The sequence below is a fragment of the Podarcis erhardii genome, assembly GCF_964252035.2.
Source record: "Podarcis erhardii genome assembly, chromosome: 15".
NCBI classification, from domain to species: Eukaryota; Metazoa; Chordata; class Lepidosauria; order Squamata; family Lacertidae; genus Podarcis; species Podarcis erhardii.
Window position 1 is genome coordinate 2,929,863 of NC_138505.1, and position 23,368 is coordinate 2,953,230.

A 23,368-nucleotide genomic window follows, 5' to 3' on the forward strand; every position below is an offset into this window, starting at 1 on the left:
ACACCAAAAACCACCCAGTGGGGAAAATGGAAACACCTGGACTTTGAGTATCCGGCCAGCCAGAACTGGAGGGCAATGAAAATGCGATACTCCTTCCCGTTGTCATTCAGCATATCCCTCACAAGATGAGCAGAGACAGACTGGATGCAGCCTATGCCCCATAAAGAGGCTGGCTGCAAGATCTCTGGTTTGCCCACCTCTCCAAATCAGCCCCACCTCTCCAAATCAGCCGCGAGGTTGCTGCCAAAACTTCCCAGCATTCCTGAAGCCACCTGCGTCCATTTCGGCCAAGAGATCTTTTGGATTGACCACATTTTCTGCCAGCTGTTTCACAGCTAATCTTTCCGCTCATCCCCCTCCCGCCATGCGAATCCATTCTTTGGTTTCTCGGAGAGGGCGAAAGAAAGGCAAATAAAAAATCTCTAGAGAAACCAGACCTTAGCCTTCGTATCTCCATATCCAAACATGTGAGGAGGGCCAACTGCAGTTTTATACACCCGGTTGTCGTGCAGGGCCGTAACACAGAGCTGCTGTCCAGACCTTGTTTGTTTGGGTGGTGATCCGAGGGCACGGAACGGACTCAATGCTCGCCAAGAGGGCAAGTCAAAGGATTCTCACCAAAGCTGGATCTCCAAACACAGGGTGTCTCTTCCTAAGTTAAGCTCCTTGCTTACCAGAAATTCCCCATTCTCGGTACTGACTGAATTATCCATTCCTTATCTTTCTGCTCTATCAGACCCCAGACCCAAAATACTTCTCTTCCCTTTCTGCTTAAACACACCCCACGCTCACTCTCCCCTCTTGAGTAGTTTGGTGTGTGTAAAGTTAACCCAACAAGCCCAGAGACCAAAACCTACTCATGACTCTTCCTCCTGCCCCCACTGCAAAACAGAAGGTCTTTGTCCCTCCTTGTCTTTATTTTTACCTATGTCTCCCCTAAGGATGGAGGGCTGGGGATATCAAACCATAATCTCTCTCTCTCCCTCCGTGCTCAGAAACCTCTCATGCTCACAAGCGCTCTGAAATCAAGGTTATATACCATGAGGAAGGAAAGAGAAGAAAAAAGAAATATATGTTTACAAGTCTCTTTTGCTGATCCAGTAATTGTAAATAATTCCATTGCGATTAGCTGCAATTAAATTTTAAAAAAGGGTTTCCTATCCATCACCATGTTAACTTTTCTGATTTTAGAGGATTTTTTAATCTTTCTTTCTTTCTTTCTTTCTTTCTTTCTTTCTTTCTTTCTCTTTCTCTCTCTGTCCCTCTCTCTTTTTCTTTTCTTTTTCCCTTCTAGGGAGGTGGGAGGTGGGTTTACTACTTGGACATTTTATTTAGAAGGAGAAAAGGGAAAAAATGAGGGGAAAAATAAAGAAGGGGGGAACCCCCAAAATCAGAAGAACTTTTAGTAATGAGGAATTTTAAGAAAAACGAAGAGTTGGATTATATGTTTCAGACAATATCAATGCTTAAGTTATTGATTATTTATTGCCACTTTTAATAATTTAATTTTTTCTGTCTAAATAAAATTAAATGAAAAGCAAATCCAATCTATGTTGCCCTCACTTAGAGGTACTGTAGTAGTTACGAAAAGTTGTGAAAAGAGGAGAGAAAAGGTGTACTAGATTTGGCTAACATTCGCTGTCCTCCTGGGAAGGCAAGTGTTAAAAAAAAATACATTTATATATTTGCCACCATAAATGGTAACACACTATACGGGGGGGGGGGGGTCAGAAAGATCACAAATAAACCATCAAAATGGAAAGATACCCCCCTCTTCCTTTTGGCACGACATTTAGCAATGTCTTGTTAACATACACAAAACTGTGAACATGCGAATGTTCATAGCATTGCCTTTCCAAGTGAGAAGATTGGTACTGTATGACACAATAAAAACATTCCCACATTCAGTGAATCTGAACCTCGTCCGTTGCAAAAACACTTTCATAAACTTCATTGCATCCTTTGACTTCATAGCAGACCCTGGCAAGAGGGTAGCTTGGCATGTTCCCATTTTACAGCCTAGGAAAACTGAGGCAAAGAGAGTGACCATGTGGCCTTGGCTCAAGGCTGCTGGGGCAGGGCTTGAATCCCTGGCCACGATCCAGCGCAGGATGTGTACACACAAAGACATGTGAATTGATTTAGTTTCCTTTGCTATAAAAGGGTCTCTACGAAAACCTCCTCCGGGGTTTATAAACCAGGCCAGGGCTCCCAAACTGATTTGGGAGTTCCAGGAAGTGGCCCATGTTTGCTTGGTTGTCCCAAGAACGGAAGGGAAATGGAGACAGCAAATGCAATTGGAATTTGCTGCTGCTGCTCTTGGTCTGCAAACGACACAAGACCGATTAACACACCATTTGCTCTGTGTTTCATTTTCACCGAAATGCACAGGGCTTTGCGTAACATAACGCCGGGGTAATTCATTACATATATTATGTAATTTCGCCACAGCAGGCAGCGAGACAGATAACCAATTCTTTGGCGGAAGACGAACTGCAGCAGAAGGGAAACGGCGCTGCGTGCGGCAGCAATGGGGCAGGACAGAGAATGAGGCCTTTTTGACATCCGTGGCGTTCAGGCTCAAATAGGCCCCTCTCAGAAAAACAATGAGTGGTAAATTCTAGAGGAAGTTTGAATCTGAAACATAGCTGTCAACCGTCCCTTATTTGGCGGGAAAGTCCCTTATCCCAGCGCTGTGTCCCTCTGCTGTCCCTTATTGATGATGTCCCTTAAATTTCCCAGGTTTCAAAGGAAGCAGCTCCTCTCCCTCCCTCCCTCCCTGCCGGCCAGGGAGGTGGGAGGCCCCAACTGTGTTGCTTGGCTGCGTTGCTCACCCAATAAGGAGTCTAAGAACGACTGGGGGGTGAGGCTTGCATGCCTTGTGCCGATCAAATCTGCCGCGTTGCCTGGGGACTTGCCTTTGCTCAGCGCTTCCCAGCGGAGAGGGGACGGTGGTTTCCCTTGCTGCGTCCCCTTTGCCGGGTTGCTGCGCTGTGGGAACCACCACTTGAGGCTTCGTTTGGCTTCTGGCTGGGTTTTCTGCCTTTGGCTCGGAGGGCTCAGAAGCTGAACATACCTGTGCTGGGAAAATCCCTTATTTTGGCTGCTGATCCCTTATTTTTGAGGCTGCTGGCCCCTTATTTTCAAATCTGTAAGTTGACAGCTATGATCTGAAATCCTTCAGGGTAAGTGTTACGGACTTGGCATGTGGGACAGGGGTGTCGGTACGGTGTCCGTTTGGTCCTCCTGATGAGCACACAGAACTCGGCAGGACAGAGTTCACAAGTGGGTCGGAAGTCCTGGCCGGTTGTCCTCAATTGTCCTGGATACTCCTCGCCGGAAGCCCCTAGCAACATCCTGCCGCTAGGGAGAGAAGCCATGTTAGAAACACCTGTCCTGCTGCCAGGGGAGGACGCCAAAACCTAGGCGTCGGGAAAACCTGCCATTTTGTGGGCTTAAGGTCACAGGAAGTCCTTTGTGATGGCCTCGGGGAAGTTGGGCGCGGCCATAAGGATGCCGATGGAGCAGACGATGTGGACCAGAGCGAAGGTAACCAGGCACAGCCGGTCCAGGACGGCCGCCGCAAACTTCCACTGGCTGCAGGCGGCCTGGGCGGCGTCGCGGCCCCGAAAACACTGAGCCACATAGTGCAGTTCCTCCAGGATGTGGCCCAGCTCGGGGGCAGCAAGCAGTTCCTCGGGGCTGGAGGACGGCAGCTCCGGTGATGGGAGGAACGGGCGTGGCACATCGGGGGGCTTGGCCGGGAGCAGCGCCGCGGGGTAGGCGAGGTTGCCGTTGGCCAGCGCCACGGGGAGACGGGCCTGCCGGGTCGGCGTGCCGCTGCCGTCGCTGCTGTCCGAGCTGCAACTCAGCAGGCTGGGGGCGCAGTGCGGCCGCCCCACTGGGTCCTCACCGGGTTGGCGCATGCGCAGAAGCCAGGCTCCCCACTGCAGCACCACCACCTGGACCTGCGTGGAAACAGCAAGACGATAAGGGAGAGGGAATGGAGTTTACAGGCGAGGGGAAAAAGGGACCCCGTTTATTACAGGACGAAGAAAGGAGGGAGGGTCCACAAGGGAAGGGAAGAAAGAGCTGGCCAAGTTTAACAGCCAGATTAAGAGTTTGTGACGGGTGCTGAGACTGGTTGCTAGGAGACCCTATTCCCCTCAGAGAGCTACAATTCCAAGAGTGGTTAATCATTCATCCCTCTTTTCTCACGTATGTAACAACAGCGGCTAGGATTCACTACGCACAAAAATGGAAGATCCCACCAAAGAATGGGGAAGTGAGGTGATGGATGATGTAGAACAGATTAAGAGAATCTAGCGATGATCGCTTTGTGGAAGGCCGGAAACACTTTTTGGACTACAGTGGTATCTCTGGATATGAACGGAATCCGTTCTGGAGCCCTGTTCGCATCCTGAAATAAACACAACCTGAATCTGTGCGGGTCGCGATTTGTCACTTCTGCACATGTGTCTGACGTCATTTTGAGTGCATGCACGAGCGGCAAAACCCGGAAGTAACACGTTTTGTTACTTCCGTGTCGCCATGGAGCGCAACCCGAAAACGCTCAACCTGAAGCAACTTCAACCCAAGGTATGACTGTATTTAACTCATGATGAACTTCACAAGCAGGATTTGAAATATGAGCAACGGGAGGAATTGGAGAATGCAGTATGGATGGGATGGTATAAAAGAGAAAAGGTTTTGTGAGGCAGAAGGGGAGAAATAAAAACACCATGGAATATGGGATGGGAAGCTGGAAAAATGTCTTACGTATGGAAGCGTGCATGTCAAATTTTTGAAAATTTAATAGCAATTTATTACAAAAAATGAAACCACCCACCCCTCTTTCCAGGGGATTCTGGGAACTGTAGCTCATCCAACCAACTCACAGCACCGTTAACAAAGGACAGTTCCCAGAATTCTTTGGGAGAAGCCAAATGGTATCCTAGTGCTTCAGAGGTATGGTGGGAACTTGGCCCAATAGCATTTATTGGTTTCCGAGTTGTTGTTGACCTTCCCTTCCCTTGTGGACCCTCCCATGATTCTCTGGGGGAAGCCATGACAGTGTTTATGGTGGGATCCTAGTGCTTTAAAAGGAATGCCGCAGAGCCAGAGAAGGAGAAGTTTAAAGTGTTAAAATCGAGATGTGGAAAATATGGAAACAATGAGGAGAAGCAGGATTGAGGTTTGGTCCAGATTATGAGAATCCCCGAAAAATTAATAATTATAATTTGGATGATAATTTGGTCTTTTTTTATTTTAGTTCTTTATTTTTATTGGATTATGGTTTGATATGTTAACTGGATGTTTTTTATTAGAAAATTAATAAAAATGATTTAACAAACATAAAAGGAATGCTGTGAATGTTTGCCTACGCTGGATACAAGGCGCCACGTGATAAACAAAGCAGCGATTCTGAAAACGGATTTTTAAAAGCGCTTACCCATCTCGGCATGCAGCCGCCGTCTGGGTCGTGATGGTGGTACTGGAGCACAAAGACTGTCGCGACCACAGAGAGGCTTACCATGCCCATCGTACTGGCAAAGTATTGTCCTAGAGGCAGAGAGAAAGGGCTCAGAGGATTCTGAAGTTGACATCAGGAAGGGTGGGCAGATCTTGCAGGATCACACCCTGCCTGATTCACACTTCCTGAATCAAAACGCTAACCAGCAAATCGCCCGAAACTTCTTGCAAACAAAATATGTACGAAAATGCATATGTTAGGGGAAAAGTTGCAGGAAAAGGAATACATTTTTCTCAGAACAGCATACAAAAATGCAACGGGTTGGGGGAATTTGCTTGCAAAATTGCTGTCAGAGCTGCCCAAGGTCCCAGCTCACAAAGGACCAACGCCAGTTCGTTGTTATATACAAAAGTCTTTATTGAAGTTCAGTTTCGATTTCAAAGCCGCGGCGCGCAGCTCTACGTCTCAATTCTAGACCTCTGAAGCTCCGTCTGAATCTCCTCCCCCCAGACACCAGTTTAAGACTCTAGCCTTGCTCCACCTCTTCCTTTGCTCTTTCCTCCTCTGGGTCCTCCTGTCCGCTGGGGTCTTGCCCTTTCTGGACTCTTCTGACGCTGAGTCCCCTGAGTCTTCCCCCTCCCTCCGGCGGGCTTTAGGACCTGGTTCCCAATCCGGGTTTTCTGCTGTCCCGCGCGCCTGTACATTTGAACTTGGCGCGCGCGCCCAGCCGGCAACCTTCCTTCTGACCGTTTCACTGCTCCTGTCACTGCTTCCCCCCTCGGGGGGGGGGTAGCTGGACCTGACTTCCCCTCCGTTCCCTCACTCTCCGATGGAGGCGTGGCCACCCCTGACTCATCCTCTCTCCCTACTGGAGAAGACGCTGGCCCTGATTCATGGGACTCTTCCCCCCCACTACGCTCTGGTGGGGGAACTGGTCCTGATCTCCCGCTGCTGCTTTGGGAGTCCCCGCTGACCCCTTGCTTCTGGTGTGTCCCCCCTGGGACCCCCCTTGCCCTGGCCATCGGCGCCCCCCTCTGGGAATCTTCTGAATCGCTGGAGAAGCTCATGGAATCTCTCGGGCCACTGTCATACTCCCCTACGCTGCCCTCAGATTCCTCCCCTTCGCTCTCCGTTTCCTCTCTCCCCTGTGTCTCTGCTCCTGAGCCCCTGACAATTGCGTATATTCAAAGATGCGCAGCAAAAAAATTGATTTGTGCTTCCTTTTTAAAAACCAAGAACGACACAATGGAAAGCTGAAAACTGGAAAATGAGAAACTGGAATTGACAGGTTTGGCGCTGTGGGTTAAACCACAGAGCCTAGGACTTGCCGATCAGAAGGTCAGCGGTTCGAATCCCCACGACGGGGTGAGCTCCCGTTGCTCGGTCCCTGCTCCTGCCAACCTAGCAGTTCGAAAGCACGTCAAAGCGCAAGTAGATAAATAGGTACCTCTCCGGCGGGAAGGTAAACGGTGTTTCCGTGCGCTGCTCTGGTTCACCAGAAGCGGCTTAGTCATGCTGGCCACATGACCCGGAAACTGTACGCCGGCTCCCTTGGTTAGTAAAGTAAGATGAGCGCCGCAACCCCAGAGTTGGCCACGACTGGACCTAATGGTCAGGAGTCCCTTTACCTTTTTTACCTAGCAGTGATATCCTAATTATTGTTTCTATAAGATTTGCCTGCCTTCTGCTGGCACGCAACTAAGAATGAATAAGTCCATGGGGGGACAGGTGTATTGACAGATGTGAGGCTTAAATGGAACTTCCAGGTACAGGAGCAGTATATCTCAGGGATCAGGGGGTTTTTGCATTGCAAAGGGGTAGAGTCAACCCTCATGGTCCCTTCCAACTCTACAGTTTGATGATTATATGATCTCTAAACCTGTACAAAGTGCCCATGGCAACCTGTCTCCATCACATTTAGGAGCAGTAAGGTAAAGGTTAAGGGACTCCTGACCATTAGGTCCAGTCGTGGCCAACTCTGGGGTTGCGGCGCTCATCTCGCTTAATTGGCCAAGGGAGCCGGCGTACAGCTTCCGGTCATGTGGCCAGCAGGACTAAGCCGCTTCTGGCGAACCAGAGCAGCGCACGGAAATGCCGTTTACCTTCCCGCTGGAGCGGTACCTATTTATCTACTTGCACTTTGATGTGCTTTCGAACTGCTAGGTTGGCAGGAGCAGGGACCGAGCAACGGGAGCTCATCCCGTTGCGAGGATTCGAACCGCCGACCTTCTGATCGGCAAGTCCTAGGCTCTGTGGTTTAACCCACAGCGCCACCCACGTTAGGAGCAGTAATAATCAGTAATATCTAAGGCAACACGATGACCAAGTACAACAATGCAATATCAATATAAACTCTTTATATAACCTATGCGGAATACAGAACAATATGAAAAACCAAATAAACAGAATCTCATAAATCTCTGAAAGCAAGTCTTATAAGTCTGTGAAAGTCTTTGTAGACTATGCAAGTCTCTGAGAGAAGCAATGGGTCAGATTTTTATCTGATGAAAACAAGCCGTTATAGCTTTGTTTTATGACGTCCAACGCTGCCAAAGTGGTCCGCAAACAGATGCAGTGAACAGTAATTCCAGATATGTTTTGTAGAATTCTTCTTCAGCACAGCAGAAGGATACAGAAATGCTTCATAAACCCATCTACCGTATTTTTCTCTCTATAAGACGCACCAGACCACAAGACGCACCTAGTTTTTGGAGGAGGAAAACAAGAAAAAAAATATTCTGAATCTCATAAGCCAGAACAGCAAGAGGGATCGCTGTGCAGTAAAAGCAGCAATCCCTCTTGCTGTTCTGGCTTCTGGGATAGCTGCGCAGCCTGCATTCGCTCCATAAGACGCACACACATTTCCCCTTACTTTTTGGGAGGGAAAAAGTGAGTCATACAGCAAAAAATACGGTATATATGGCGAATGGAATTGTATAACAACAATATCTATAGAGCAGTGGTCATACAGTTATGTAACATAACAAGACTTATAAGACTTACTTTCAGAGATTTATGAGATTCTGTTTATTTGGTTTTTCATATTGTTCTATGTTCCGTATAGATTATATAAAGAGTTTATATTGATATTGCATTGTCGTACTTGGTCATCAGGTTGCCTTGGGTATTACTGATAATTGTTTGCAACACAGGGGTTTAATTGTTTGGCTCCGTCACATTTAGGAGCAGAGAGCACAATTAAGGTCGGCCCATCCCTGGGCAAACCAATCCATCTCCCAATCTCCCCCCCCCCCCGTACATACCTATGAGCGGAATGGAGTCAGAGGTGGCCGGCATAACCTCCGCCACGAGAAGCATGAAGACAGTGAGCGAGAGAAGAACGGTGATGCCTGTCATGGGGGAAAACAGGCTGTTATTCCACGGGGATTGGAGGAGCGTCTAAGTGAGAGAGGCAAAAACCAACAACAACCCAAGGAAAATCTGCCAGGAGGCTCAGCTGCCTTGTCCACACTTCTCTGCCTCAGTCCTTCCTTCTGCAATATGGGTACAACAAACACCGACCTTCCTCGTGGGGCTGTTGTGAGAATCCACTCAGATAATATCTGCAAAGGGCTTCGAACGCCAGGGCTTCTGCTAGGTCAGGCACCCCCAAACTCGGCCCTCCAGCTGTTTTGGGACTACAACTCCCATCATCCCTAGCTAACAGGACCAGTGGTCAGGGTTGGTGGGAATTGTAGTCCCAAAACAGCTGGAAGGCCGAGTTTGGGGGTGCCTGGCCACTGGGCCCATCACCTCCTGGCAAATAGAAGGGGAAGAAATGGAGGCAGTGAGAGACTTTTCTTTCTTGGGCTCCATGATCACTGCAGATGGTGACAGCAGCCACGAAATTAAAAGACGCCTGCTTCTTGGGAGAAAAGCAATGACAAACCTAGAGACATCGCCTTGCAAACAAAGGTCCGTCTAGTTAAAGCTATGGTTTTCCCAGTAGTGATGTATGGAAGTGAGAGCTGGACCATAAAGAAGGCTGATCACCAAATAATAATAATAATAATAATAATAATAATAATAATAATAATAATTTATTATTTAAACCCTGCCTATCTGGCTGGGCTTCCCCAGCCACTCTGGGCGGCTTCCAACCAAATATAAAAATACAGTAATACATCAAACATTAAAAGCTTCCCTAAACAGGGCTGCCTCCAGATGTCTTCTAAAAGTCTGGTAGTTGTTTTTCTCTTTGACATCTGGTGGGAGGGCGTTCCACAGGGCGGGTGCCACCACCAAGAAGGCCCTCTGCCTGGTTCCCTGTAACTTGGCTTCTCGCAGTGAGGGAACCACCAGAAGGCCCTCAGAGCTGGACCTCAGTGTCCGGGTAGAACGATGGGGGTGGAGACGCTCCTTCAGGCATACTGGGCCGAGGCCGTTTAGGGCTTTCAAGGTCAGCACCAACACTTTGAATTGTGCTCGGAAACGTACTGGGAGCCAATGTAGGCCTTTCAAGACCGGTGTTATATGGTCTCGGCGGCCGCTCCCAGTCACCAGTCTAGCTGCCACATTCTGAATTAGTTGTAGTTTCCAGGTCACCTTCAAAGGTAGCCCCACATAGAGCACATTGCAGTAGTCCAAGCGGGAGATAACCAGAATCAAAAGAATTGACGCTTTTGAATTCTGGTGCTGGAGGAGACTCTTGAGAGTCCCATGGACTGCAAGAAGATCCAACCTCTCCATTCTGAAGGAAATCAGCCCTGAGTGCTCACTGGAAGGACAGATCCTGAAGCTGAGGCTCCAAGACTTTGGCCACCTCATGAGAAGAGAAGACTCCTTGGAAAAGACCCTGATGTTGGGAAAGATGGAGGGCGCAAGGAGAAGGGGACCACAGAAGACGAGGCGGTTGGACAGTGTTCTCGAAACTACCAGCATGAGGGAGGCAGTGGAAGACAGGAGTGCCTGGCGTGCTCTGGTCCAGGGGGTCACGAAGAGGCGGACATGACTAAACGACTAAACAACAACAACAACAATCCCAACATGTTGATCTTTAATCTGTCACTGCTTAATTTTAACAACAACAAAAGCGCTAGGTAGCGGAAGGGGGGAACCACACAGGCAATAGTTAGCATAATTGTTCGGCTTGAATTGTTCTGCTTACCCAGGGAAATCTTCTCTCCAGAATCGGCTGGCAGAAGAAAGACCAGGAAGGTCATGGCCGAGAGGAGAAGGCAAGGAACCAGCATGTTGAGGGCGTAATAAAGCGTTCGGCGCCTCATGGTGACCGCAAAGGTGACGTCCAGGTAGGGCTCCCGGCAGCATTCGTAGAACACTTTGTTCTGACTGCCAGGCACACCTGTAGCAGGTGAGGAGGAAGAGGGAGTCAGCGTACGCCAGAGAATCAATCCGTTTTGGTTTCTTCCTGTTTCTCATGGGGTTGGTTTTTTTTGCCCCCCAGCCTGAGGTCCCATTCTCCTCCACATGCCCACATCAGTTTGCATACTTGCATTTTCAGAAGTCCTGCCGCACACCATTTTTACAAAGCGATTTTCTAATACATTTTTTTTCCACATTATATGCGTTTCTATGCACGCTTCACCGCAGTATATGCATAAATATCATAAATATCGCTCAGCTGGAGAAGCGCATTTCAAAATTCAGAGAAGTGTGAATTTGGGAGGGTGGCTTTGTTTAATTCATGTATTGGCTTGGAAAGTGTGGATTTGGTCAGTTTGGGTTTAAATGAGAGATCAATTGAATTTCTCCCCCCATTTCGGAGTTGCTGAGCAACAGTAGATGGTCTAACGGCATTCCAGAGATCTGTGTGCAGGATGAGGTCCATTGGCCTCTGGTACCCTTTACAGGGAATTTTCACAAGTATGATTTGGTCGTGCCAGTCTAAGAAATCTGTCCCAACTGACACCCCTCTCATTCACTCAAGTCTGCAAGGCCCACGACTTCCTTTGCACCAGGTTTCATATATATGCATTTATGTGCATGTTTTACGCAGGCAGATGCAATTTTGTGCTCCCGACTTGGCTGTAAAACTGCCCTGCTAAGTGCAAATTCAGAAAGATAGCTGCGTTCCAGTTTGCACTGTTTTTCAAAAAGTGTGAATGAGGCAGGTATGCCTTTAAATGAGAACAAAGCTGAATTCCTTCCCCCAGCCCTAGCCGCAGGCTCCCTGTTTTTTATTTTTATTTTTTGCAGAAATAAAGCATTTTATTTCTTAAATTTGTCATTAGTGTAATAAGTCCTAAACAAAAATAATAATATTTTACATGTTCACAGGTAATTTAGCAAAACATGTTTTTGAAGTCCATTAGTATTATTATTATTATTAAATGAAAGGTAAGGCAAATAAAAATCCACCACTGTTCTTGGTCCAAGCTAGTCAAACCTAAAAACAAACGATTGCCTATACATACTGTTTAAATACATTTGTTTCTGACAAGCACTTAAAAATGACATTCCACAACAAAACACAGTTACAGAATTGCTCTCTTCTTAAGATGCCCCCAGGTTTCGCAGGAGCCCTATTGTTTAAAATAATAATAAACCCAACCTCATGAGGGCTAGGAGCTTGGCGCTGGGTTTGCTGGAGGTTCCCCCTTACCCATGAGGTCCCACTCGCCATTGGCCACGTAGCCAGAGGTGTCAGTCTCCAGCATGCGCAGGTCAAGCAGCCAGCCGTCGTACGTCCAGGAGCCAAACTTGAGGTCACACTTCTGGGTGTCGAAGGGGAACCAGCGGACGTCGATTCGACAGGTGCTTTTCAAGATGCCTGGGGCAGGGGGAAGGTGCCAAATGAGCCACACCAAGGTTGTTGTTGTTGTTGTTGTTGTTGTTGTTGTTGTTGTTGTTGTTGTTACCAACAGAAATTATATACGTAGCCAAAATGCAACGGAAAAGACAGGCTGAAACAAGGACTTATGACAGGGTGCCCAAACTTTTTATAATTTCACCCAAAAGTTGTTGAACTTTTTTTAAGGATTAAAGTTGCTGAGTTTTTTTAGGATTTTACCCCAGGACATATAGTGCCACGGGGGCCGGATTAAATCGACCGGCGGGCCAGATTAGGCCCCCAAAATGGAATTTTGACATGCTGGTTTTGACCTGCTACAAAAAACCTAGAAGTCGTCAGCAGGGGGAGCTCTAATTTAACATTTACCGTAACTGTTGTAATCGGCGACATAAATGCTTCAAAGCCCCCCAGTATTTTGGAGATTTCTGAATAGGGATTCAGACCCTCGGGAATGGGGAGGGGCTGGGTGTACATTTCCAAATGATAAGTTAAAAAACAAATAAACTAAAACCTACATACAGCAACAGTGTTTTGTGTTGTATAGGCTCCTATGATGTAAGTCATGGGCCCCCAATCATTTTAAGTTAGAGCTTAATAATTATTTCACTATTAATATACTTCTTTTTAATTGTATTTCAGTTCAACAGTTGCCATATTTTCCCCTCTATAAGACACCCCTATGTATAAGACGCCCCCTATTTTGTGGGACTCCCATTTAAGAAAATGGGGGGAGATACTATCAGTGTATAAGACGAGCCCAGATTTTGAACATTAGTTTAGAGTAAAAAAACATAGTCTTATACACAGAAAAGCATGGTATGTTGATAAAATACATATTTTGTGATGTGCAAATGGCTCTAGATACCTATTAGATCCATAAATGACCATATAGCATATATTCAAAAAAACAAAACAAAAAAGCGACATTTGTTGTTGACAAAGGACAGCTGGACATATAAAAGGCCCATTACCGTCAGAAGCTGAGGGCCTCATCCAGCCTAAATCCAGCCCTGAATGATCTGCACGTAGCCAGTTGGGCAAGCTATAAGGGCATAGCTGTCAACTTACAGATTTGAAAATAAGGGATCAGCAGCCAAAATAAGGGATCAACAATTACTTTGATAAAATACATACTTTGCTGCATGCAAATGGCTTTAGATACCTTTTAGGTCTATCAGTTACCATATAGCACATATTCAACACAAAAAAAACAGCAACAATTTGTTGTTGACTAAGGACAGCTGGACATATAAAGGGCCCCATTACCTTCAGGAGCTTATTTAAGGGACATCATCCCATCATCCATAAGGGACAGCATCGGGACATGGCGCTGGGATAAGGGACTGCCCCGCCAAATAAGGGACGCTTGACAGCTATGCATAAGGGCTGGCTAGCCATAAATTGGATAGTTGTGGGAAGTGTTTATTTGAAGTTCCTGCATGGACTGATTGACCACAAACTGAGGCTACATTTTGCCGCTTTTGGGGGGCTTCCAAGTAGCAGATTGAAGCGCTCGCTTGGTATGTATATATTTGCTTCCTGTTTAGAATAAAATCCTTCATCTTCTCACTCCCTTGTGTTTTGTGTGACTTCTGAATCTCGTTTTAAAAGAACCACCTTGCCTTTGGCAAAAGACACCACTTTCCTGCTATGTGGCACCAAATCTGCCTCTGGATCTTTCCGTCCGCCTCTCACCTGGGGGGAGCCACTGGCAGTAGCCGCTGGAGTTGACCAAGATGTTGGTGTGGAACGTGGAGTCAAACTCTTCATTGGCACTGGGGAGGGAAAGGATAAGGGGAGGGGAAGAGCTGAAGAAGCTCAGTGAAATCAGATTTCATTCCTTTATATATCATCGCCCCCAAACCCCTTAGCTACTCTACACGTCCAACAACATGTGATAAAATCTACCTTCCCATTTTTACATTTCCTTTACATTTCCAGCACGTACCTGACTCTGACATACATTTTTGCTAGTTTACTTGGCATCAAGTATCATCTAGAGATCACCTTCACGTAGTTTTCCTTCAATTTTCTATGTTAAGCATGTTAAATCAGATTTCTTTCTCTTTGCTTCAACTGACCCATCAGAGCACGTAAAGCAGGGGCAGGCGAACTAAGGCCCGGGGGCCGGATCCAGCCCAATCGCCTTCTCAGTCCGACCCGTGGGAATCAGCATGTTTTTACATGAGTAGAATGTGTCCTTTTATTTAAAATGCATCTCCGGGTTATTTGTGGGGCACAGGAATTCGTTCATTTCCCCCCCAAAAAACATAGTCCGGCCCCCCACAAGGTCTGAGGGACAGTGGACCGGCCCCCTGCGGAAAAAGTTTGCTGACCCCTGACGTAAAGGCTTGTGTGACAGTCCTGTGCTAGGACCGAAGTCTAGGCACAAAGCCTCTTGAGGAATGAAATTCTCTTCATCTCCTTCCAGGGATAAGCTGGTACCAGGCAGGCTTCACTGGGGAGAGCGTTCTGCAAAGCTGGAGCCAACACCAAAAAGGCCCTGCCACCTTGGTGCCACCCTCTGGACCTCCCTCAGAAGGGGGCATCCATCTGTGAGTCCAGGAAGGTTTGTGTTGGTGGGAGCGCTCCGAAAAGAGATTGCTCCTTACAAGTCCTTGCAAAGGTTTCATTCTCTAGCTCAGGGGTCGCCAACATGGTGCTCTCCAAACGCTGAACTGCAGCTCCCAGCGGCCCTAGCAAGCCCAGCCAGGGATGGTCAGAGCTGTGGTCCAGCTGCCTTTCTGAGTTCCTTGACCACTGGTTGACGTGGCCACCTGGCTCTTGTAGAAGCCCAACTTATTACCCACCCAGCGAACACCACCAAATATCCCAGCTACAAGCTTCTCCCACCTGTTGTACAAAAGGATGTCGGGCTTCCAGACTTGGTTAGCGGCGAACCGCAGGGTCTTCACGCCGGGGTATTCCGATTCATTCCACTGCAAGTAATGGTCGTACCAGTACTGGGGAGGTGAGAAAAAGCAGTGTTGATGGGACCCTGCCAATGTTTAGTTCGGTTAGGGATAGGGTTAGGGTGTTGCTGCTGTTGTTCAAGGCAAAGTTGCCAATATTTAAGGGCCCGTTTGTCCTCCCACCCCAGATGAGCTTCATCTGAAGCAACACGATGCATCGCAATAGTTACCACTACTTGGCAGGGAAGCAAAGTGAGCTTTGCAAGAGCTCAGCTGCAACAAACAAAAGTAGCAAGCAAAGTGAGCTTTGCAAGAGCTCAGCTGCTAAGATCAGAAGCAGGGCTACTGATACAACGCAGTCGATGCCGCGCTACAACAGGTACGTCTGGTTTCTCTGCCCCCCGTAAGCCATGACCTTACCATCTGGAGCCAGACATTGGTGGTCAAAACTTGGTTTTTCTCATCCTGCAAAAAAAAGGGGGAGGGAAATGTTAAAGGCTCAGGAACGAGGCATTAAGGAACTTCAGAGGGCAAATAAGGAGGGAAAGATTTCTAGTGCATAATGTACAGGTCCCCACGGAAAACCCCAAGATGGACAGGGGAGGGGAAAGTGATATATTCGTAGTGCATTGTTTCCATATAAGCCTGCCCAGGCTCAGGATTTTACCACATCCATGATCTGCATGAGGCTCAGGGTGAAGTGGACGGTTATGGGCTGTGCGTCATCCCCCACCGGCCTTTCCAGCGGGGTATAATTCTCCATCAAGGCTTTCAGTAGCTGCCGCTGGTAGACGCCTCCTTGAGAGCCTGCAAATCACACAGGGGCATGAGAAAATAATAATAATAATAATTTATTATTTATACCCCTCCCATCTGGCTGGGCCTCCAACTGAATATCCAACCGAATATTAAAAACAATACAGCACCAGACATTAAAAACAGGGCTGCCTGCAGTTGTCTTTTAAAAGTAAAATACCATATTGTTTGTTCTATAGGACTCACTTTTTCCCTCCAAAAAAGTAAGGGGAAATGTGTGTGCGTCTTATGGAGTGAATGCAGGCTGCGCAGCTATCCCAGAAGCCAGAACAGCAAGAGGGATCGCTGCTTTCACTGCGCAGTGATCCCTCTTGTTGTTCTGGCTTCTGAGATTCAGAATATATATTTTTTCTTGTTTTCCTCCTGCGTGTGTCTTGTGGTCTGGTGCGTCTTATAGAGCGAAAAATACGGTAGTTGTTTATTGCCTTGACATCCGACTTGTGGGTTTCAACAGGATTATTATTATTATTATTATTATTTACACCCCGCCCATCTGGCTGGGCTTCCCCTGCCACTCTGGGCGGCTTCCAACAGAATATTAAAATACAATAGTCTATTAAACATGAAAAACTTCCCGAAACAGGGCTGCCTTCAGATGTCTTCTAAAAGTCTGGTAGTTGTTTTTCTCTTTGACATCTGGCGGGAGGGCGTTCCACAGGGCGGGTGCCACCACCAAGAAGGCCCTCTGCCTGGTTCCCTGTAACTTGGCTTCTTGTAGTGAGGGAACCACCAGAAGGTCCTTGGTGCTGGACCTCAGCGTCCGGGCAGAACGATGGAGGTGGAGATGTTCCTTCAGATATACTGGACCGAGGCCGTTTAGGGCTTTCAAGGTCAGCACCAACACTTTGAATTGGATTGATCTTTATTACGGCCATTGGCCCATCACACGACAGTTTCATACCAATCCAATCCAATCCAATCCAATCCAACACTTTGAATTGTGCTCAGAAACGTACTGGGAGCCAATGACGATCTTTCAGGCCTGTCCAGTCCAGTGTCCTGTTCTCACAGTGGCCAACCAGATTGCCTGTGGGAAACCGGCAAGCAGGATTTGAACACAAGATCCACTCTCCCTTCCTGAGCATCCACTCTCCCTTCCAGCATCTGGCCTTTAGAAGCATTGCTGCCCCATTTGGACACAGACCTCAGCCATGGTGGCTGTTAGGCATCGACAGCCCTCTCCACTTCCCAGAGTGGTTTGCCAATCCCTCCTTCCCAGGGAACTAGAAGCCTCTTAATAACTCTCAGCACCCTTAAACTACAAATCCCAGTATCCTTTGGGGGGGAAGCCATGACTATTTAAAGGGGTACGGTTGTGGTTTTAAATGCATGGCGCTGATGGGGACCTGGTATATCTTCAACCAAAGAGAATGAAGAGGATCCCTTTCACTGTTAGTTCATTGTAGGACAGGCTGTTGAAAAATGTACTGTAATAAACAAAAATCCTGCCCTTATTCCCTTATGGGGGACACAAGAGCCCTTATAGAGTCTTTTGTAGGTTCTCCATCGGTAGGAGAAAATTATAGAGGCCAGCCAGAGAATATTGAGAAGCAAAGCAGCTAGTAAGCCTGATCTTTATTGAACTGTTGCAACAGGGTCTCCCCTCACACGCAGGAAAGGAGGAGGACCCAGAACAAAGGTGTGCCCGACCTTATATAGACATTTTAAATTCCCTGCCCTAGAGCTCAAGACCACCCCTCAGATACATCACACCTACATAACAGAAAGGGCGTTCTACAGCAGAAATCTGAGTGCATTGTTTATCTCCTGTCTGGCAGGTTACCTCTTATTGCTTACTTGATTGGATACCCTGGGGAGCCTGGCCAGTCCTTTGTAATGATAAATACTTAGTTCCTGAGCCAGGTCACAGGCTCACCCTATTCATATACAGACATACCCTTAAGACAGGATTTGTGAAGGAAAAGGCTTTCCTTTTCCTTCCATTTGGTCAGTTTGGGAGTCAAAAATGGTTCCAGGGCTCTTTTCCTGTGCTGCTTCAGACATGCGGTTTATATATTTATGTACGTGTTTGCTTGGTACATTTATGAACATTTATTATATATATAAGACCTTCATTTTTTTATTTCAGTTCCAAATGCAGCAGAGCGAGCATTTATGCTGAGACAGCGACCCTTGTGAAAACAGGAGTGTTTCAAACGCACGAGTCTGCTCCTGTTTCCACCTCTCGTGTGCGTCTGGTTAAGTCGTTTTGTCCATTTTACTGGTTCACGTTTTTTCTTCCTTCCTTGGGGCGACAGGGGTGTTGTGAGTCCTGTCTCCCGGGGCTGCTTCTTCCATCTCCGCCTGGCTCCGAATTTTCACTGCCTTGGGCGATGGCTGCAGCGCCTCCGTGAGCTTCTCTGCTTGTCATTCGCTGCTAGCAGAGTCTTGAAGCTGCCGCAGCAGCGAACGAGCCTCTTTGGGCCTGAAGCTTTAAACGAAGCCAAAGATTGGAGGCTGCGAAAACCGTGGAGCTGAAAGCCTGGATTGCTGCTTCGTTTAGAACAGGCAATGAGCTCGGAAGCTCAGGAAGACCCTGGTTCAAAACTCGCCTCCGATCCCATCGTTGTCGCCACTGTTATTGTTTTGTTTCTAATTCAACTATTCATTTCGCTTTCCAAAAGCCGTGACCCCTCTACACATGGTTACCTGGAATAAGCGGGGATTACTCTCAAATGTGTGTCTTAGACGCGGGTGGTGCTGTGGGTTAAACCACAGAGCCTAGGGCTTGTTGACCAGAAGGTCGGCGGTTCGAATCCCCGCAACGGGGTGAGCACCCATTGCTTGGTCCTTGCTCCTGCCAACCTAGCAGTTCGAAAGCACATCAAAAGTGCAAGTAGATAAATAGGTACCGCTCAGGCGGGAAGGTAAACGGCGTTTCCGTGCACTGCTCTGGTTCGCCAGAAGCGGCTTAGTCCTGCTGGCCACATGACCCAGAAGCTGTACGCCAGCTCCCTTGGCCAATAAAGCAAGACAAGCGCTGCAGAGTCGGACACGGCTGGACCTAATGGGCAGGGGTCCCTTTACCTTTTGTTGTTGTTGTTTAGTCATTTAGTCGTGTCCGACTCTTCATGACCCCCTGGACCAGAGCACGCCAGGCACTCCTGTCTTCCACTGCCTCCCGCAGTTTGGTCAAACTCATGCTGGTAGCTTCAAGAACACTATCCAACCATCTCGTCCTCTGTCATCCCCTTCTCCTTGTGCCCTCCATCTTTCCCAACATCAGGGTCTTTTCCAGGGTCTTTTCCAGGGAGTCTTCTCTTCTCATGAGGTGGCCAAAGTCTTGGAGCCTCAGCTTCAGGATCTGTCCTTCCAGTGAGCACTCAGGGCTGATTTCCTTCCTAATGGAGAGGTTGGATCTTCTTGCAGTCCATGGGACTCTCAAGAGTCTCCCGCAGCACCATAATTCAAAAGCATCCATTCTTCGGTGATCAGCCTTCTTTATGGTCCAGCTCTCACTTCCATACATCACTACTGGGAAAACCATGGCTTTAACTATACGGACCTTTGTTGGTAAGGTGATGTCTCTGCTTTTTAAGATGCTGTCTAGGTTTGTCATCATTTTCTCCCAAGAAGCAGGCGTCTTTTAATTTCGTGACTGCTGTTACCATCTGCAGTGATCATGGAGCCCAAGAAAGTAAAATCTCTCACTGCCTCCAGGGATAAAGAGGTGTTCACTGCTTTTCCTTAGGACATCCCTATTTCCCTTGGAGAAATATTGGAGGGGATGGAGATATCTGACCACGGAGCTATCTGAAGGCAATCGTCCGTGGGGAAGTTTTTAAAAAATGTTTAATGTTTTATTATGTTTTTTAATATATTGGAAGCTGCCCAGAGTGGCTGGGGCAACCCAATAAGATGTGTGGGGTATAAATAGTAAAATTATCATTATGGAATGGAATGTCCCTATTTTCATTGGAGAAATATTGGAGGGTGTGGAAACGGTCTCCCTCAGGTAGCTGCAGACTCCTTCCTTGGAAGTTTTTAAACAGAGGTTGGGCGGCCGTCTGTCACGGATGGAATACTTGAGATTCCTGTGTTGAAGGAGGGTTGGACTAGATGACCCTCAAGGACCCTTCCAACTTTTTAGAGAAAATGTTAAGTGGTGGCACGATAAAAGCATATAAAATTACACATGGCACAGAGAAAGTGGGAAAGCTTTCTAGAAAGGTTATTCCAAAGGTTATTTAAAAAAATAATGTTTGGAATAACCTTTCTAAAAAGACCAAAGGCAATTCTGTTAAGTATTGTTGGCAGGGACACCCCGAATGCCTTTAGGGAGGTATTTTTATATGCAGCGGCTGCAGCTCAGAATTTGGTGGCAAAGGGGTGGAAGGAAGAAGAAGCCCCGACAATAGCGGACTGGCAGTACAAGCTACAAAAATTTGCTGAAATGGTGCAGTTGACAAATAGCCTGAGAGGCAATTCAAAACAAAAATTTATGGAAAAGTGGGATAGGTATAAGATATATGTTCAAAAATACAGTAAGGTTTGCTATCTACGCTGGCATTCGACTGACGTTGGAGAGAGACTGAGCTGAGAAAGAAGACCAAGGGTACATATTGATACAGGAATGTATTAGATAAAATGTAAAGAAATATGCAATAATAAGATTACATTCATTTGATAGACAGGAAGTCCAAAGTGTTGGTATAGATATGATTTTGGAATAGTTTTTTGCCCTTTTTCCCCTTCTTTTAGTATATAAACTTTGTATACATGTTGAAAATTATAGTAAAATAAGCCTTGTGATGTAATATGATGATGTTTACCGATGTGACGTAAGAACTTTAATAAATAAATAAAATTCTAAATAAATAAATCAAAGAGAAAGTGGGTAAAGCTTCTCTCCTTCCCTCACAGCCCCACGGACACCCAAGGAAGCGGGACACAGAAGGAAGGCTTGCGATGTGCTTATGATCCCAGGAAGGGGACAGTCTCCCCCCTGTGGATTGCCTCCAGCACCCCTGGGAGCCAGAGGGTTCACTGCCTCTGAACATGGATGCTCCAGGGATAAAGAGGTGTTGACAGGCCCCTTTCCTCTTCATACGCCTTTCCCTGATCCCGTCTGAAAGGCGTCTCAGTCCCTCGGCCGCCAGAACCTGCAAATCCCATAAATAAATTAAGCGCCGCTGAGGCTGAAGCAATCTCCATTCCTCCTGCATTCGGAATCTACCTTCCTGCCAATTTCAGAAAACGCAAACCTCCAGTACAGTGGTACCTCGGGTTAAGAACTGAATTCGTTCCGGAGGTCTGTTCTTAACCTGAAACTGTTCTTAACCCGAGGTACCACTTTAGCTAATGGGGCCTCCTGCTGCCGCTGCTACGAGATTTCTGTTCTCATCCTGAAGCAAAGTTCTTAAGTCGAGGTAATATTTCTGGGTTCGCGGAGTCTGTAACCTGAAGAGTCTGTAACCTGAGGTACCACTGTATCTTGTATTCTAGAAATGTACATCCAGCTGTTTTTTTCATTCTGGAGGTCCGTTCATATCCTGAAACTGTTCTTAAACTGAGGTACCACTTTAGCTAATGGGGCCTCCCACTGCTGCTGTGCCGCCGGAGCACAATTTCTATTCTCATCCTGAAGCAAAGTTCTTAACCCGAGGTAATATTTCTGGGTTAGAGGAGTCTGTAACCTGAAGCATATGTAACCTGAAGCGTATGTAACCTGAGGTACCACTGTATCTTGTATTCTGGAAATGTACATCCAGGTGTTTTGCTTAACTTTGCTTAAGGCTAAGCAAAGTTCTTAACCCGAGGTACTATTTCTGGGTTAGCGGAGTCTGTAACCTGAAGCATCTGTAACCTGAAGTGTCTGTAACCTGAGGTACCACTGTCTTGTGAGAGGTTGGGATGGAAGAAACAGCCTTGCTGTGCAGTTTCCCACACACCCACTATTGACACAACAACAACACACACACACACACACAAACCGGCCAGATCCATCCTGGAACAAGACAGAGGGAGGCGGGTGGAAAAAGGATGAGGAGATGGACCCCCCTTTTAACCTGAGACCCTAAACGAAACTGACAAGGCAGCCTGTCCATTCTCCCACCTTCAGAAGAAACGGAGGCTATGTATGAAATTAAACTCAGCAAGCATGAAATAAGCTAAGCAGTGGTAGTGGGGGTAAAGGGGAAGGGGGGGAGTTGGAAAAGCTAGACGACCCAGTCCAATTTGCTTTTATTCCTGCAAAGCGTAAAAGCCGAGGAGAAAAAGGGGAAAAGGAGGTTTTATAGGAGGGGAAAAACCAACCCAGGCCCCAATTCTTCTCCCTCTGTAAGGACAGAAAGCAGAGAGGGGTTTCGTCCTGACTCCGGCTCGAAATCTTAGGGCAGAAAGTGGGTTTTTTCCTGACATCTTGGGAGATCATCTAGTCCTAAAACGCTAAAAGATCTCGCAGTTTATAGGGGGGAAGACAGAAGCTTTCCTTTTAGAAAAACACCAGACCTGTTTCAAAGCCCTGGGAGATTTGAAAATGTTCCAGGCTTGCTTTTTATCTCTCATCCAATCCATCCTGCAAAATCCTTCTCGAAAACAGCTGGAGATATGCTTCTCTCTGCCTTTTTCTGAGGTTTTCGGTTTCTTGTCTTTCATGGCAGGGAAAAGAAATAAGGGGTATTTTTGGCATACCTGGTCAGGGGAGCGGTGGAGGGGGAAGAGAAATGGGGGCACAGAAAATAAAGAGAGGAAGTTACCTTGGAAGAGAAGGAAGATGCTCAGGGCACAAATCCGGGCAGAGGGTTCCATGTCCGCAACCGGATCGCGGAAAGGAAAGGGGGCAACGGGAGACCCCCCCTCCAAGCTGGTGCCAACTAGTCTGCTTTCCTCATCGCGCTCTGTACTGGCTCAGCGGAGGACGCGCAGCTCACTCACCGAGGGAAACAGCGAGAATCTTTATTTAGAAGAGGCTGGGGAGGGGAAGGAAAGAGGAGAATGAAGCATCATCATTGCCCACTAGACGCTTTTCAGCTCTCATTAATTCAATCATTTCAGTGCTGTTTTGGCTGGAGAGATTTTAAGAGCCACATGAGCTCTTTAGAAGGTCAGCGTTAATGGGACTTAGAAGGGGCATTAATTTCATGGCATCTCTCTCCCTCTCTCTCTCTCTCTCTCACACACACACACACACACATTAAAAGACCATTAGAGATTAGGCAAACAGGAGATGAAGGAGAGATTGAAAGAGAGAGGCAGGTAGAGTAGATTTGCAGTGCAGTCGTGTAGATGTATACGCCAAAGGAAGTTCAGAAAGGAGCTGATTTCCCGGCAATAATTGTGAACTTAAATCAACAGAATCTTACAGATGGGTATCAGGGATGAATGAATCTGTCCGTTTCGGTTTCTCCGGCGTTGCTCAGTTTTTTCCCCCTATCTCAAGTTCGTTTCTCCACATTTTCACACGGTCTCCTGGTT

At 47.2% G+C, this 23,368-nt stretch overlaps 1 protein-coding gene and 1 long non-coding RNA gene across 2 annotated transcripts in view; one reads left to right on the plus strand and one right to left on the minus strand.

Moving 5' to 3' along the window:
* Positions 1-1,466: 1,466 nt before the first annotated feature.
* LOC309329892 (neuronal acetylcholine receptor subunit alpha-7-like) lies at positions 1,467-23,054 on the minus strand. Its single transcript, XM_081841104.1, has 10 exons — positions 22,651-23,054; positions 15,804-15,943; positions 15,557-15,601; positions 15,078-15,187; positions 13,920-13,999; positions 12,036-12,203; positions 10,581-10,775; positions 8,737-8,823; positions 5,453-5,562; positions 1,467-3,968 (listed from the first exon to the last, which is right to left on the minus strand). The coding sequence occupies exons 1-10, from the start codon at positions 22,700-22,702 to the stop codon at positions 3,462-3,464; spliced, it is 1,494 nt and encodes a 497-aa protein (XP_081697230.1). The 5' UTR covers positions 22,703-23,054; the 3' UTR covers positions 1,467-3,461.
* Positions 6,366-23,368, plus strand: part of LOC309330183 — a 37,846-nt gene continuing 20,843 nt past the window's right edge. The window contains exon 1 of the long non-coding RNA XR_014151353.1: positions 6,366-6,651. This is a non-coding gene — a long non-coding RNA (uncharacterized lncRNA). The remainder of the gene's footprint in view (positions 6,652-23,368) is intronic.

Excerpts from the sequence above, each read along its gene's own strand:
- LOC309329892 (XM_081841104.1), bottom strand. The coding sequence starts at position 22,702 with ATGGAACCCTCTGCCCGGATTTGTGCCCTGAGCATCTTCCTTCTCTTC. Across the intron at positions 15,602-15,803 it reads TCATGCAGATCATGGATGTG|GATGAGAAAAACCAAGTTTT; the intron begins GTAAAATCCTGA and ends TTTTTTTTGCAG. Across the intron at positions 3,969-5,452 it reads GCGGCTGCATGCCGAGATGG|GTCCAGGTGGTGGTGCTGCA; the intron begins GTAAGCGCTTTT and ends GTTTCCACGCAG.